Source organism: Heteronotia binoei, chromosome 5 (assembly GCF_032191835.1).
Source record: "Heteronotia binoei isolate CCM8104 ecotype False Entrance Well chromosome 5, APGP_CSIRO_Hbin_v1, whole genome shotgun sequence".
In the NCBI taxonomy this organism is placed as follows: Eukaryota; Metazoa; Chordata; class Lepidosauria; order Squamata; family Gekkonidae; genus Heteronotia; species Heteronotia binoei.
This window is the reverse complement of record NC_083227.1, coordinates 146,097,893-146,115,199: the sequence shown is the minus strand read 5'-3', so window position 1 is coordinate 146,115,199 and position 17,307 is coordinate 146,097,893. Positions and strand designations below refer to the sequence as shown.

Sequence of the window (17,307 nt, the reverse complement as noted above, 5' to 3'; positions counted from 1 at the left end):
GCCCAACAGAAGAAGCTGGTACCCCCTAAATCATTAAATTAATTTAAAAAAAATCCATGCACAAGGGGCTACAGTTTATTTTCAGGAAAAAGAGAGGTATTGTATCCCAGGACAGTTATGCAAAAGCCTTAGGGCTTGTTTCTTTTCTGAACAGCTTGAGATTTACTCATGGAGAAAGAATGCTGGATAGTTTTCAGGATTTCCTGGGGCAAGGATGAATGGAGCTTACAGATTCTTCAAATTTTGTGACTGGGCCCTGAACTGGATAGCCCAGGCAGTCACGATCTCGTCAGATCACAAAAGCTCAACAGGGTCAACTCTGGCAAGTACTTGGATGGGAGACCTTCTTGGAATACCAGAGCTGGAGGCAGGGACAGGGCTTATTTAGCTGCCTCCTTGAATATCTTCCATGCCCCCAGTAGGTGTCAGTGATCAGAGGTCATCATGACTTTCAGGTGTGCACACACAAAAAAATAAAAATAAAATTGTGACTGGTATTTGTTGTACTTCCATTTTGCCACAAATTGGTGCCAAATTCCCAAAATAGAGGGCCATACGTTGTCTATAAGGGAATTAGATATGAGTAAAAAGCATTTAAAACAATCTTATAAGGGATTGATTGCATTCTCAATATTAGTTCAGAAACCAGATGAATTACGGTAGTTTCTCATCCTCAGCTAGATTGACAGAAAGCAGTCTGTTCTCATACAGAAAGCTGGATACCACTGGTTTCTAAGTCCTGCTGGTTCCAGTGAAAGAAAGCTAAGCACATGTACATGTGTTTGTTTAGATACTTACAGTCTTGCCTTTCTCCACAATGGGTATATAAGGCAATTTATGACAGCAGTCTCCCCTTCTCCAGTTTGTGCTTTCAGTAACAGCTATGTGAGCTAGATCAAGCTGACAGAGTGAATGGTCTAGGTCACCCAATGAGTTCCCATGACACAGTGGGAATTTGAACTTGGGTCTTCCAGAACCTTTGACCAGATTAGTATGCCCAACATGATTAGACATTTTGCGTCTTCCATGAACCTGATTTGTGTATCTTCATACTTGCAATTTCCTTAACAGGGTCTGTGTGGTTATTCCATCAGCTAATCAACAAGTTACCTGTTCAGATAGAGAAAATCTTGGCTGCTTTTTGCTGTACCAGTTGGATGGTCCAATGCAAATCCCCAGGTTTAGTTTTATCGTAGAGGTAGTGGTCCTTCCATAATTTACAAGTGCAAATCAATTTGAAATACATTGCTTCTTTATTCCTTGCTGTTGGGTTGTTTTTTGTTTTTTTTTAAACACATGGTATCTTTATTACCAGCACTTGGTAGACAGCAGAAAAAAGGTCTTTGTGAAGGTCATTGTTCTGATAAAATATGGATAATGGTCATGGGTTGGTCCAGCTTCAGATGTCTGATTTCTTAAAAGTAGATATTGGGGGGGGGGGGGGGTTGGGGGGGTGTTCCCCATCTTTCAAGGTTGGCAAGCCCCAGCTGAAATACTATGTCTACTTTTTTCTGTAACATTTAACAGTAATGTTTAGCAGTGCAGAAATATGTGTTGTGTTTTGGGTTCCTCTGTCCTCACAAATAGCAACCAGTGAAGTGTGGAAGGGTAAGGAAACATCCACATCACTTATTCTGCATAAACATTTACATGGGGAAAAGATGCTGTTTCTGCCTCAATGAGAAGATAAACTTAATTACTAACACTTCTGCATCCTTCCTGTGATTAACAAGGAAATTAAAATCACTGGTGAATAACTCTAGAGCAGGGGTGTCAAAAACGCAACCCTGGGGCTGAATCAGGCCCTCAAAGGGCTCCTATCGGGCCCCCGAGCAATTGGCTGACATCTGTTTCCTTCTTCCTCTCTCTTGCTTCCTTCTGCATCACAGCTTGCTTTGCAAGGCTTGCTCAATCGCACAGGAGCTACAGAGCAAAGTCTCTTTCCATTGGCTGAAACTCCTCCCTTGGGGAGGGAGAGCTTGCTTTGTCAGGGTCTCTCAATTGCACAGCAGAGCTACTGAGCCAAGCCTCTCTTCCTTCTATTGGCTGAGACTCCTCCCCTCCCTGGCCCCCTGGGGAAGGAAGGAAAGAGCCAGAGCTTCCTTGCCCTGGATCCCATGAGATACAAAGAAAGCACCTTTAAGACCAAGTGCTAATGTTTTAAGGGTTTTTTTTTAATTAATTTTGTTTGTGTCAGGAGGTCCATCAGTGGGGCTAAAAGCCCTCCCACTGTGCCTCCCCCAAGCACTAAGAACACAGAACATCACTGCCCCAGACAGAGTTCCAATAATATACTGTGGCTAAGAGCCACTGATGGACCTCTGCTCCATATTTTTATCTTAACCCCTCTTGAAGGTGGCTACGCTTGTGGCCGCCACCACCTCCTGTGGCAGTGAATTCCACATGTTAATCACCCTTTGGGTGAAGAAGTACTTCCTTTTATCCGTTTTAACCTGTCTGCTCAGCAATTTCATCGAATGCCCACGACTTCTTGTATTGTGAGAAAGGGAGAAAAGTACTTCTTTCTCTACTTTCTCCATCCCATGCATTATCTTGTAAACCTCTATCATGTCACCCCGCAGTCGACATTTCTCCAAGCTAGAGTCCCAAGCGTTTCAACCTTTCTTCATAGGGAAAGTGTTCCAGCCCTTTAATCATTCTAGTTGCCCTTTTCTGGACTTTCTCCAATGCTATAATATCCTTTTTGAGGTGCGGCGACCAGAACTGCACACAGTACTCCAAATGAGACCGCACCATCGATTTATACAGGGGCATTATGATACTGGCTGATTTGTTTTCAATTCCCTTCCTAATAATTCCCAGCATGGCGTTGGCCTTTTTTATTGCAAACGCACACTGTCTTGACATTTTCAGTGAGTTATCTACCACGACCCCAAGATCTCTCTCTTGGTCAGTCTCTGCCAGTTCACACCCCATCAACTTGTATTTGTAGCTGGGATTCTTGGCCCCAATGTGCATTACTTTGCACTTGGCCACATTGAACCGCATCTGCCACGTTGACGCCCACTCACCCAGCCTCAACAGATCCCTTTGGAGTTCCTCACAATCCTCTCTGGTTCTCACCACCCTGAACGATTTATAGTGTCATCCGCAAACTTGGCCACTTCACTGCTCACTCCCAACTCTAAATCATTTATGAACAAGTTAAAGAGCATGGGACCCAGTACTAAGCCCTGCGGCACCCCACTGCTTACCGTCCTCCACTGTGAAGACTGCCCATTTATACTCACTCTCTGCTTCCTATTACTCAGCCAGTTTTTGATCCACAAGAGGACCTATCCTTTTACTCCATGACTCTCAAGCTTTCTAAGGAGCCTTTGATGAGGAACTTCATCAAAAGCTTTCTGGAAGTCAAGATAAACAACATCTATCAGGTCTCCTTTGTCAACATGTTTGTTCACCCCCTCAAAGAAATGTAACAGGTTAGTGAGGCAAGATCTTCCCTTACAGAACCCATGCTGAGTCTTCCTCAATAACCCGTGTTCATCAATGTGCCTACTCATTCTGTCCTTGATAATGCGTTCTATCAACTTTCCTGGTATTGAAGTCAGACTGACTGGCCTGTAATTTCCCGGATCTCCTCTGGAACCCTTTTTAAAGATGGGGGTGACATTTGCTACCTTCCAGTCCTCAGGAACGGAGGCAGATTTCAATGAAAGATTACAGATTTTTGTTAGAAGATCCACAAGCTCAACTTTGAGTTCTTTCAGAACTCTTGGATGTATGCCATCCGGACCCGGTGACTTATTAGTTTTTAATTCGTCCATCAGTTGTAGGATCTCCTCTTTTGTCACCTCAATCTGACTCAGGTCTTTCAACACCCCTTCCAAAATTAGTGGTTCTGGGGCGGGCAAAGAGTTCTCATCTTCCTCAGTGAAGACAGAGGCAAAAAAATTCATGTGTTACTTTGTATGCAGGTGTGCGGTTTGTAGTAAAAGACATCCTGTAGTATTCATTAACATGCCATATATTTCTGACTATCTGGAAATGTAGATTGGATTGTGCAGTATAGTACAAGCCTTCTCAGTTCAGCCTTCTCTATAACAGAATATCTCTTTAGTCCACTGGTTTCTTGCACTTGCCTCACTTGAAATGAAGGGATGCTATGTGAGAACATGTATTGTGTCCTAGATTTATTTAGATATTTATACCCCATTCTCCCCCTCCCCAAAGTGGTCCCAAAGCACCCCTCTGTCCTCCTTCATTTTATGTATAGGCAGTCTTTAAAAAAATGGTTCCTTTTGTTATTACAGCAAAAAGAGCTGGTCTTCTAAATGATCTCATATTTCTACTGCTACTTCTCCATAGTCTTAGGTGCTGTGTAATGGTCTCCCTGGACAGTGACTATAGCCCACACTGGAAGAAGAAGACGAAGAAGACGACATTGGATTTATATTCCGCCCTCCACTCAAGAGTCTCAGAGCGGCTCACAATCTCCTTTATCTCCCTCCCCCACAACAGGCACCCTGTGAGGTGGGTGGGGCTGGAGAGGGCTCTCACAGCAGCTGCCCTTTCAAGGACAGAGGCTCAGAGCAGCCTGCAATCTCCTTTACCTTCCTCCCCCACAACAGACACCCTGTGAGGTGGGTGGGGCTGGAGAGGGCTCTCACAGCAGCTGCCCTTTCAAGGACAGAGGCTCAGAGCAGCCTACAATCTCCTTTACCTTCCTCCCCCACAACAGACACCCTGTGAGGTGGGTGGGGCTGGAGAGGGCTCTCACAGCAGCTGCCCTTTCAAGGACAGAGGCTCAGAGCAGCCTACAATCTCCTTTACCTTCCTCCCCCACAACAGGCACCCTGTGAGGTGGGTGGGGCTGGAGAGGGCTCTCACAGCAGCTGCCCTTTCAAGGACAGAGGCTCAGAGCAGCCTACAATCTCCTTTACCTTCCTCCCCCACAACAGACACCCTGTGAGGTGGGTGGGGCTGGAGAGGGCTCTCACAGCTGCTGCCCTTTCAAGGACAACCTCTTCCAGAGCTATGGCTGACCCAAGGCCATTCCAGCAGGTGCAAGTGGAGTAGTGGGGAATCAAACCTGGTTCTCCCAGATAAGAGTCCGCACACTTAACCACTACACCAAACTGGCTCTCTCTGCCAGTTTGTATGTTTGGATGTAGAGGTCAGGGGCTAATACTGGCAGGAATGCAAAGGGGACAATCCAGGTTGGCAGAGTGGCTAATTCCCCTCTGCAGAGGAAGTCAGTGGCAACTCAGCTGTTTCTCACTTGCCTTGAAAGCTCATTGCTGGGATCACCAGAAGTTGGCTGCAACTTGACAGCACTTCATACATACCATTAGAGGGCAGAAGTGCACCCATAAATCCTGCAATCCGTTTATCCAAAACGTTTATGATTTCTTTTCCAACATCCCAGATAGCAGTACCCAAACAGCCAGTAGTATAGACGCTCTTTTAAATCCAAAGATTTTCCCTCGCTCAGATTGTAGTGTGGTGTTGCTGTAAACAGCTAATTTTAAGCCATAAGTAACTGGCCTGTTGTTAGCAAGTTCTGAGTTTAACTGCATGTCTTGGGCGGGCACCTACTTGATATAGAGGTGGAACATTTGACACTGCCACTCAAATATAGTAGCTTTTCATGCAACCTTTTGAAAAAAAAAAGCAAAATCTCTATACCCTGTCCAGTATCCTTTTTGTAAAAACTCCCCCCCCCCCCAAATTAATTGGCTTGTTTCTAATTATCTGTCTTCTCAGATCAGGAGGAGCTAGCTAACTGCTGGAAGTAGGCTGTCCTTCTCACACATCACTCCAATAGAACTGGAGTTAGTCTGGTAGTTTTACACAGTGCTAAGGCTTACAAGGTAGTATCTGATAAGTGAGATAAAAACCGACATAGGTATTTCTCTTGAGACTGTAGAGCAACGGGGACCAATTTATTTACTTTGTTATAATATTTGTGAACCGTGGATCTTGATTTTCCACTGATGGCTGGGCACCTGCCAGGTAAGAAACAATATGTGAATATTCACTTATTCTTTCTCGACCTTTGCATCAACAGAGAACAATTAAAGCTGGTACTGTCGGCTAGGTGTCCCTACAATATGAGATGGACAAAATACAGTCCAGATTGAAAAAATCAGTTCGTATAGTTATCCATTATAGTAACTGTGTCAGGACTGAAGTAAGACCATCTTTTGAACAGGATATTGCCGTATGGTGAATTCTGATGAAATCCCTGCTTACGGGGCTACAGCAGAGACTCAAATGAAAGATCACTATAAAGCAGCACCTTTTCTTGGGTGTAAGGGGCCCATAAACTGTTGGTGGCACTAGCAAACTTCAGCATACACAAAAAAAGCAGGGATAGCAAAAGGACAGGAAAGTTAGAGCGGCTTCTCCAGTTGCAAATTGTCTCTCCCCACCTTTGTGTGCCACCTCCCTTTCCTCTTTGCCTTTCATGCCTCCAAGTTAATACTTATTGAGAGAGCCGGCCCACAGGAGAAAAAAGACAAATAGCTAAGAGATAATTAAGGGGGAAAGTTCAGTCAAAAATGAAGGGTGGGGGGGGACCGCCTCAGTTTCTTCTGTGCCCATCAGTTTGAGATTGTAAGGTTGGTAGAGTTTTTCCCATTTCTTATTAGGGCTAATTCACTGCCAATTTACTGATAGGGAGAGTCACAATTTTGGAGAAATGTCTCAGGAAATGTTCAGCTTCAATGTCTCAGTGCTCGCAGCTTGGTTGTCATTATGGCATCCGGACAGCTAGTGCCTCAGAGCAGACTCAACGGGTCTCTACCTTCCAGCTTCCACTCGAAGAGAGACCCAAAGTCATGCTCTCTGTGGGGTGACCCTTAGCCTTAGGGTCCCATCAGGTTTGGAGTCTCCGAACCTTGCCAAAACTGCCCAGTTCAGTAACTCTCCAGGGAGGAACCTCTGAGGAGCGTCTGATGCTGTCACAGCGGAAACCAGAAGTTGGCCTCATTGTTGATCTCAAAATAAAGCCAATGGGGAGCCTGGACCATAACTTGGGAGTGCATTATTAAAACAGTGATTGAATGTTTGCTTCAAAACTAACGTATTATTTCCTATATACATAAGACTGGTGTATGATACAGTCAATGGGACTTAAATAATATATATTTTATTTCCTGTTACACTCAAGAGGGTTATTCTACTTCAACATCCAGTAGTTTGGTTTATTTTTAAAAAGGGGGACCTTATCACCCTGTTCTTCCAGTGTGGATACTTAATGCATACAGATGAAGTACATTTTCTAGAAGCACATACAGGAGAAGCCTGAGATTAACAGAATGCAGCTTATGGCTGTAGAAAGCTGCAATGTGTGTATAGAAAAAGTCTGGATTGCTTGCTAGGTTGTACAAAATGAACAATGACTCCAAGTCCGCCTTCAAAAATGTGCCCAGCTTCTTTTAATCAGCACTGAGGCACAGTTAAACACATTTGTGAAATACTCCTCTATTAATTTTAATGGGAGGGGCTTAATTCTCCTTTTGAAGTCAGTGGGACTTTAAAATGATGGCTGCTAGTTTCTGAGAAAGTTCATTGCACTATATAGGACATACCTGAAAGTGAAAGGCCATTTGTTACCATTTTACCATGTTGGCCTACAGTTGAACAATTATTTACCCCATTTTAACTAAAATTGCAAAAGCCTGGGAAAAGAACCAATTTTGAGATCCTGGCTTTGTTTCCACGTCAATAGTGAGACTCGTGATGAATTGTCAGCCTTTAATGGCTACACACTATATTTTCCTAAGTAGAAGTCTTAATTATGTGAGGTTCACCTAACGTTTGATACGCTCACACCAGACCTCAGATTTTTGGCAGCTCCTAGGAAATCTGAATTTATATTGGCTCAGATAGCAACCTAATCCTACAAAGCTTCATATAACACTTAACAACATGGAAAAGATACAAATTACCTTATGGTCACCAACCAACCACAGGAGTCAATCTTTAGCAGGTAAGTTGAGTAAACAGCACTCTGGTTTTTCGTAGTAGTTGCCCTTATTAAAAATGCTTACAATCATCCTTCTTGCCCAACATTATGGCTGAAGTATGCTACTGAACTTGCTGGTGCATTCCATCTATAAGCAAGTCTTAAGTGGTAGACCTTATATCAATTAAGTCCCAACAAATCTGTTTGGCTTCAAGGTGCTCTAAAGCCTTTGCTACAGCAGACTAATAAGGCTCAGTACCATTCTGGAATCTGATCACTGATTTGCTTTCTGGCTCACGTAGAAGTTCTAAGGCCTTATTCACATACTCTGTCAGAAGTTGCACTGAATTAATCTTTTGATTGCTAGTTAATACATATATTGCCAGTGTCAGAAAGAGCCTATAACAAAAGACTACTTCTCTCCGTATATTTTAAGGTGGTGCATTGAATATAAGCTGTAGGACAGGGCAGCTGCTATTACAACATTTGATATTGCCACTGGAATCCACTGCACTGCATTTGTGCAGTTGTGGTTCTAGCCCTTCTTTCTGAAACATCTGTTAAAATATGCAGTCACCCAACAAGCAAACCCTTAATAAATATCTTATGTTTTCCTATAAACAGCTGACTGTTGTCTGATACCACTATCCCAACGTCTTGCCAAAAGAATTGCTACATAAAGGAAATGTGAAATAGACCTTCCACCATTTTGTTTACTTGCAGGGGGGAGCATTCTTTTTTTTTTTTAACTTGGTCATAGGCAGCAAAGGCATAAAATGAGTATCTATGCCTTATTTACTGAGGCAAGATACTAGAGCTTAACTCCTTACGGCAGAAGGAGATACCCAGCTTCAGGTTAGGAAGCCTCAGAGCAAGGCCTCTGCCTTGACATGACAGCAGTTTCTGATGCTCCATGAAGCAGGGTTTCAAACCAGGACTTCAAAAGTATCACCAGAGCTGAAGCTAAATAGATTTCACAAATTATTATTCTGGTCGTCTTCTTCGTGGTCATCTTTGGTTTGTGCCACTGTCAGGTTCTCTTGCATTTCGTTATGTTGTTTCCTCATCCTAAGGGGAAAAAAGAGAAACCAAAGTCCCTAATAATGCAACAATGAGATCCAGCAATCCAAGAGATGTCTATTTGCCATCTGCATTATCAATATATCTAATTCTCAACATGACCAAATCTGTAGATGCTTAAATCCAGAGACTGCAATCATGAACAGACCAGACAGTTGTTTTTTTTTTTTTTTTGCTGTCAAGTCACAGTTGACTTTTAGTGATCCCTTAGGGTTTCCAAGGCAACAGATGTTCAGAGGTGGTTTGCCCTTGCCTGTCTCTGAGTAGCAACCCTGGACTTTCTTGGTGCTCTCCCATCCAAGTACTAACCAGGGCTGACCCTACTTAGCTTCTAAGATCTGACAAGATCAGGCTAGCTTGGACAAAGTCCCAGGTTTGCAGAAAATCTAAATAAATACTTTTTTAAAAAGGTGGTTAATAACCCCACAAGTAATAGAAGCAACACCTGTACTTTGAAGAAAGAAGATCCCACTAGTATTTATACAGGTTGCTGGGCAAACACAACAGTGATGTCAATTGCTTGTTTTCTGTTAGCAAAAGGCAGATAGATGCGACCCGGTTCCTTGCAGGGCTGTTTTAGCCTTTAAGGGAAGACTCATCGAGCATGGTGCATCCAGGCCCAGCTGTTTGCTATTGTTCAACAGCAGCCGCCCTGCAAAAGTCAGTGTAATGTAGTGGATACTTTCAGACTAAGATCTGGGAGACCCAGGGTTGAATCCCTCCCCACTTTGGGTGGAAGCTCACTGGGTAATCATGCTCTTAGCCTAACCTACCTCACAGAGCTGTTCTGAAGACAGAAGAGAATAATGCCAGCTATTTCGGGTCTCCATCATGGTGAAAGGCAGGATATAAGTGAAGTAAATAATAAATATAGCTGGAGGTAGGGGCAGATAAAAGGTTGTTCAGTTGGTGGGTGGGAAAGAGAAGGGAAAGCTGATATAGGGGCTACCAAGAGGAGGAAATAGTGTGGGAAGGGGGATACTAGGGAAAGTGAGTCCCCCTCCTCCGCAAGTCCTTGCAGGTTTCCCATTGCGTAATTGGACCCAGCACTTTGGCTGACACCACACTATTGGGCTGGCCTGCCACCTGGCAAGACACACCTGAGTCCAACCTACCTGGAACCACTTAGAGTTTCCCCATGGAGAGGCTGCCAGGAGGAAGGAAGGAGGGAAAGCTTTAGATACGGGAGGTAAAGGTAGATTGGCTAGTGGACAGGAAGGAGAGAAGGAAGCAGGACAAGGAAATGGCTCTAGCAGCTTTCAGGGAAAGGAAACAAGAAATAGCATGAGGGGAAATGAGATGCCCCTGCAAGTCCTTGCCATTCCCCACATGCACTGTTTATTTCCAGCATATGCCATCGTATCTCTTAATACCAGCAACAGAACAAAAATGCACTCTTTAATGTTACAGCAAACACTTATAGATGATGATATATGCAAAAATATGAAATGTAATATACGTAATGTAATGAAATTCTAAATGACTTTTATATAGAAATTATTGTCCAGTTCAAAGCTGCCCCGTGATGCAGAGTGGTAAAACTGCAGTACTGTGGTCTGAACTCTGCTCACAATCTGAGTTCGATTCTGGCAGAAGCTGGATTCAGGTAGCTGGCCCAAGGTTGACTCAGCCTTCCATCCTTCCGAGGTTGGTAAAATGAGTATCCAGCTTGCTGGCGAGAAAGTGTAAAAGATCGGGGAAGGCAATGGCAAACAACCCCGTAAAAAGTCTGCCGTGAAAACGTTGTGAAAGCAACGTCACCCCAGAGTCGGAAACGACTGGTGCTTGCACAGGGGATCTTTCCTTTCCTTTCCTTTCCAGTTCATTCAATACATAAGACAGTCCACGTGCAGACAATTTCTATATAAAATTCATTTAGAATTTCATCACGTTACATATGTTAAATTTTTGCATATATCATTGTCAATAAGAGTGTTCGATATAACATTACAGTGTATTTTCATTGTTGGCACTTTGACACTGTGTTCCCTTGAAGTTTATTTATCTCTTAATACAGCACTATATTTACTAGTACTGAAACTGACAACTGGAAAAATTGCATTTTTCATTCAGTTTCTCGAACCCACCAACTGATAACTAGAGGTGTGGGCATAACACCCAGTGTTTTCCAGAACACTTTATGCAGCACAACTACACTACCACTGGAGCTGGAAAATTAATATTGCTGGATTATCCAAAAGTAGTAGTAGTAGAAGAAGAAGAATTGTATACCCCACCCTTCTCTCTGAGACTCAGAGCGGCTTACAATCTCCTTTGTCTTCTCCCCCCACAACAGACACCCTGTAAGGTGAGTGGGACTGAGTGGGCTCTCACAGCAGCTGCCCTTTCAAGGACAACCTCTGCGATGGCTAACCCAAGGCCATTCCAGCAGCTGCAAGCGGAGGAGTGGGGAATCAGACCCAGTTCTCCCAGATAAGAGTCAACACACTTAACCACTACACCAAACTGGCTAAGACATCACTAGGCAAGACTAGAGTCACTAGTGGGCTCTGAAAGTGTGAAGGGAATGAAATGGCCACCTTTGTCAAAAAGTCTCAATAATAGATTATTTCTGCTCAGAGAACATTTACCTGTTATTGCTGGAACCGAACAATCATACTCTAACTACATAATTTCTTCCCTAAAGGACATACAAACCCACTTTTTCTATGTTGTATTTTATCACGTGAAAAGTCTTCATAATTCAGCAGGACTGACTGCTTAGGTGAAGTTTTCTGGTTTTGGCTTTAAGATGCATACATCTGAACAGCAAGCCATTGCACACTGCCCAATCTTCAATACTTTCCTACAGACCGTGCCAAACTTACTTCTTATTTCTCTGAGGAACACTAATCAGACTTCATTAAAACTGGAGAGTTTCCGATGTGGTGGTGCAGATTTGCCAAGACAAAGTCTACTTTTTCAGGTCAATACTTACTTTTCTCTGTTGAAAATGAGGAAGTCCCTTTGGAGTGACTCCAGGTTTCTCTGAAGGTGGTATGCCTATCATTATGGAAGCAAGAAAAAAAAATCAGGTGATTAGAAATTTTCAGTATACCATTTAAAAAAGTTATTTTTATTTTATATCCCACCCGTCCCGCAAAGCAGGCTCAGGGTGGGTTCCATCAAAAAAACAAACATTTAAAACAATTAGAACAGATTAAATTTACAATAAAACCAGCTGAAAATACAGCTAAACTTATGAGGGGGAGGGGGGGCCAAATGACAGGTGACATCTGCTGTCTCAACTGAAGGCCTCATGGAAGAGCTCTGTTTTGCAGGCTCTGCAAAACTGAAGCAGGGCCCACAGGGCCCGAATTTCCAAGGGGAGCTCATTCCATCAGGTAGGGTTGCCAAGTCCAATTTAAGAAATATCTGGGGACTTGAGGGTGGAGCCAGGAGACATTAGGGGTGGAGCCAAGATCAAGGCTGTGACAAGCATAATTGAACTCCAAGGGAGTTCTGGCCATCACATTTAAAGGGACAGCACACCTTTTCAATGCCTTCCTTCCATAGGAAATAATGAAGGATAGGAGCACCTTCTTTTGGGCTCATAGAATTGGACCCCCTGGTCCATTTTTTTTGAAACTAGGGGGGTATTTTGGGGAGAGGCACTAGATGCTATACTGAAAATTTGGTACCTCTATCTCAAAAAACAGCCCCCCCCCCCGAGCCCCAGATACCCGCGGATCAATTCTCCATTATTTTCTATGGGAATAAATCTCCATAGGGAATAACAGAGTTCCCAGCAGACATTTCCCTCCCCTCCCCCTTGCTTTCTGACGACCCTGAAGCGGGGGGAGGGCCTCCAAACCGGGGGATCCCTTGCCCCCACCTGGGGATTGGCAACCCTACCATCAGGAAAGGGCCTGGTCAAGGCAAGTCAGATGTCTCTGGGACCAGGGACCAGCAGAAGATGTTGGGTGGCTGATTGTAGAGACCTGCAGGGCTTATACGAGGAGAGGCAGTCCCGAAGGAATGCTGGCCCCTGGCCGTATAGGGCTTTGAAGGTAAATACTTGAACCGGATCCGGTACTCAACAGGCAGCCAGTGCAGTTCACGCAGCACAAGATGGATTCGCGCCCATATAGGCATTGGTGGCAACATCCATGCAGCTGCATTCTGCACCAGCTGGAGTTTCCGGAACAGAGCCAAGGGCAGCCCCATGTAGAGACAGTTAAAATAATTCAGCCTGGAAGTGACTGTTAGTTGGGTCACTGCGGCCGGGAAGGCACTCAAGGTACCATAATACAGGTTTCGCTGGCAAGTAAAGAAATGATAGGAAAAGAAAGTAAACCAAGGGGCACCAGTAACTGGGATATTGGGATCTAATACACTTTTCTCTTTGGTAAAAAAAGAATGGTAAAATTCTCATCTTGTGGCAGATTAATTATTAAGTGTTTAGAGACCTATTATGATGAATTGCTCTTTCCTAAATGGTTATCAGCATGCAGTCACGCAGGCCCGTAGCGCCCTATGGTGCCCAGAGGGCCCAGCCTCCTTGTGGATTTTACAGGCCCCCCTCCCCAAGCCTTGGCTCCCCCCTTCCCCTCTGGACCCCTCACCCTGACCGCCTCAGCACACGAAGCAGGTAGTGGCACCGGCAAGCTCTCCCCTGAAGCACTCTGAGCAAAGTTGAGTGGGTGGGCAGGCAGATTCTGAAAGTTGGGTGGGCAGGTGGGCAGTCAGTCCCACCCCCTGCTCCCAGCAGCTCTTAGTCCGGCCATGAAGAGCTGGGGGTCCCTTGTGCTGCCTTGTTTTCCACTCCCATGAGCCTGAACAGTAAGTTCTTGGGTGGGTGGGAGGAGAGGCCCCTAGACTGCACAGGCTGCAAGGGCAGCTAGAGTCCTTTCAGGGGGGAGGAAGGAGGGCAGCTAGGACATGTCTCCCCCGGTCAGTGTGTACGAGCTGCACACACTCCCTGCTGCTTCCAGTTGGGGAAGGGCACAGAAAAGCAGGGAAATGGGGAGGGAGCACAAAGATGCAAATCAGCCGCCTTTTGAACTTTGGAATCAGAGGTTGATCACTGCAGGCTGAGCTCCAGGAAAGGTAGAAGGGGACTCAGAGCTCACATGCAATTTAAATCACACTAGAGGGGGGGAGGGAGAGGGGTAGTCCCCAGCCTCTCTTGCTCTCACCCCATGCCCCCCCTTCTATGCCCCCCCCCTCTGGCTCCCTCCTTCTGTGACTCTTAGCTACAGAGTCACAGTTTTCCACTTTATCCCAGATATCCCAATTAGGCCCCTTCATATGCTAAAAACAGTGCCATGGAAGCCACTGTAATACGGCTGCTTAAGCAATGTGATTACAAGAGCAAGGGTAGTGACAGGGTTTCTTCCCATTCCAGCATTCCCAGTAGCAGTCAGCAACACATAAACCATCCCCACAAAATGGCTGTAGCACGGCAGCCATGAATGCTAGGTATCACATGCCCTTCAGCAAGTCCCACATTGGCAATATTATATGCAAACCACTTCTCAAAATAAGATAAGGCTGAAAAATAACATCACTGGCATTTTGAACATGAGAGAAAGGATTATTGAGAGGAAAGGGTACAAAATGGGGTCAGGGGATGTGTGTGTGTGTGTCTTTTCTGTCTCAGGTAAGCATTTAACCGTCCTCTGTCATTTACTTCCACTGCTGATTTACTTCCATTAGTAATTATTCTAAGATCAGACCTGCGAGCACAACGTTATATTCACCATCACTATACAATACAACATACCAACCAATTAATGTATAAATTCCTTTTGTTATTCCACTATGCAGAGGTGAACGGTATGCAGACCTTTCTAATCCTGAACCTGTCCCCCATGCAGATCAATTGACTCAGAGAATGGGGGAATTCTGCAGATCTGGAGGACAAAACGGAGGAGGGTTTAAATCCCTCCAAAACAGAGAGGAACATTGTGAGCCAGCTGTGAGCAGGGGAAAAGAGTCAGTCAAATGAAGCTCCGGGAGAGTCCACTGAGGGTGCCAGCCTATCCACTATGCCCCTCCTCCATAGGCAGGCAGTGGAATGGGAAGTGATGACTGCCAGTCATACCTCTGCTGCCTTTTTTCTGTGGCCAAGGAAGAAGTAGGAGCCACATGCCCCCCTGCCACCCACTCTGCCACTGTGATGGCACCACTGGAGGCAGGTGGGGAAGGCAAAGCAGGAGCTGCAACTGCACAGCCACTCCACTGGCAAGATTGCCAATGCTGCTTATTATCTGCAGGCAGGCAGGAGGAATGGGATTTGGCACCAAACTCCATTGGATGGACCACGTAGATAGGCAGAGGAAGGGGCAGCAGGAAGCGGTGCTGGACGGCAGGCTGACTGGCAAGTGGTTGGTCCAGTGGGCAAACAGGAGAAGGATGCGATTTGCCCCCCCCCCCCCCACAAGGGTATCTGTTGAGTCCCATTTGTCTTGCCTATTTGCATGCACTTCTGGAGAACTGCCACATGAATAAGCAGGTGTTAAAATGTTGGCTTCTTAAATTGGCAAGGAATCCATTGGTAAGTGCAAAGAATAGAAAAATAATTGGAAGCTGTCTCACCTCCATGGAATCATCTTTACTGCTTTCCTTTTCCTTCTTGGCCAAGCGTTTCTTTTTCTTATGAAGTGGTTTGGACTCCAGAATCATTTCTTCAAGTTCAAAGGTTGGGTCACAGTTCAACTTGCCTTTCTACAAAAACATAGAGAAACCATTCTAAATACAGCTGAATGTGGCTTACAGTGTGGTTGATATCCCAAACCCTTCAATGAACTCTTCCCTAAAAGGACTGGACTTTTAGCTAACATAGCTACTAGAGAATGAGTAGTCACTATATCTTTTATATTTGAGAGTAGACTCCACCAGTTTTTCCATTTATATGTCTCTTTCAGAAGTTTATATATTCCATAAACTCTCTTTCTACTATGGTATGGAATTCCCACAAACATATCTTGAACAGCATTCAAGGCTTTCTGTACCAAAAGCATTACAATCATCATCATAATCTATGACTTCTGACATAAAAAACAGTAGCGACATAACACATTGTCTTACTGTTGGAATGAATCCAGGCATTATTCTCTTCTGTAAAACCGCATCCCAGTTGATATCAGCCAAATAGGAAATGTCCTGGATATCACTCAATTGAGAATACCGTTCATCTTGATTTACCTCCATCAACTAGAAAGGGAATTAAGCGGTATTATAAACATGATAAAGACTGGGGGCACGAGGTGTCAAAAATGGAAAAGAACACACAAGTAGGAAATTGGACAGGATATAGACAGAACCATGGATGATTTATACTGTAAAAGATAAAAAGGTAACAGTAGTCCCCTGTGCAAGCACCAGTCATTTCCAACTCTGGAGTGACATTGCATCATGACGTTTTCACAGCAGACTTTTTACGGGGTGGTTTGCCTTTGCCTTCCCCAGTCATCTACACTCCCCCCCCCCCCCCCAGCAAACTGAGTACTCATTTTACCAACCTTGGAAGGCTGAGTCAACCTTGAGCCAGCTACCTGAATCCAGCTTCCGCAAGGATCAAGCTGAGGTCGTGAGCAGAGCTTGGACTGCAGTACTGCATCTGACCACTCTGCACCAAAGAGCTCCCTGATTTATACTGTACTCCAGTTTAAAATGAGTTCTGACTAATCCCCACTGAAAGGGATGATGATGATATTGGATGATGATATTGGATTTATATCCCGCTCTCCACTCCAAAGAGTCTCAGAGCGGCTCACAATCTCCTTTACCTTCCTCCCCCACAACAGACACCCTGTGAGGTAGATGAAGATATTGGATTTATATCCCGCCCTCCACTCCGAAGAGTCTCAGAGCGGCTCACAATCTCCTTCACCTTCCTCCCCCACAACAGACACCCTGTGAGGTGGGTGGGGCTGGAGAGGGCTCTCACAGCAGCTGCCCTTTCAAGGTCAACCTCTGCCAGGGCTATGGCTGACCCAAGGCCATGCTAGCAGGTGCAAGTGGAGGAGTGGGGAATCAAACCCGGTTCTCCCAGATAAGAGTCCGCACACTTAACCACTACACCAAACTGGCAAACATTACTAGCTTGCTCCATTGGTATAAAAGTGGGACTGACAGAGCAACTCTGTGAAGACTCAGTGCAGTCTACACCCAATGAAATAAATGAATGCAGACTGGAGTAACTCTGCATAGATTTGCACTATTAGTCATGAGGATTGTGACCCACTTAAGTGCAACATGCAAAAAAATGTGATTTTATATCTTGCTTTTAAAAGACAATGGGTTTTCCAGGAATATAAAAAGTTGTTATCCAACTTCTTAATAAAACA

The 17,307-nt window shown here is 44.7% G+C and overlaps 1 protein-coding gene across 1 annotated transcript in view; it reads right to left on the bottom strand.

Annotated features, from left to right (window-relative positions):
* Positions 1-7,092: 7,092 nt before the first annotated feature.
* STK32A (serine/threonine kinase 32A) overlaps positions 7,093-17,307 on the bottom strand; it is a 168,226-nt gene continuing 158,011 nt past the window's right edge. The window contains exons 10-13 of the mRNA XM_060240559.1: positions 16,046-16,171; positions 15,554-15,682; positions 11,952-12,016; positions 7,093-9,001 (exon numbers count right to left, since the gene is read on the bottom strand). Coding sequence (XP_060096542.1) covers positions 8,908-9,001; positions 11,952-12,016; positions 15,554-15,682; positions 16,046-16,171 — 414 coding nt within the window. The 3' untranslated portion in view covers positions 7,093-8,907. The remainder of the gene's footprint in view (positions 9,002-11,951; positions 12,017-15,553; positions 15,683-16,045; positions 16,172-17,307) is intronic.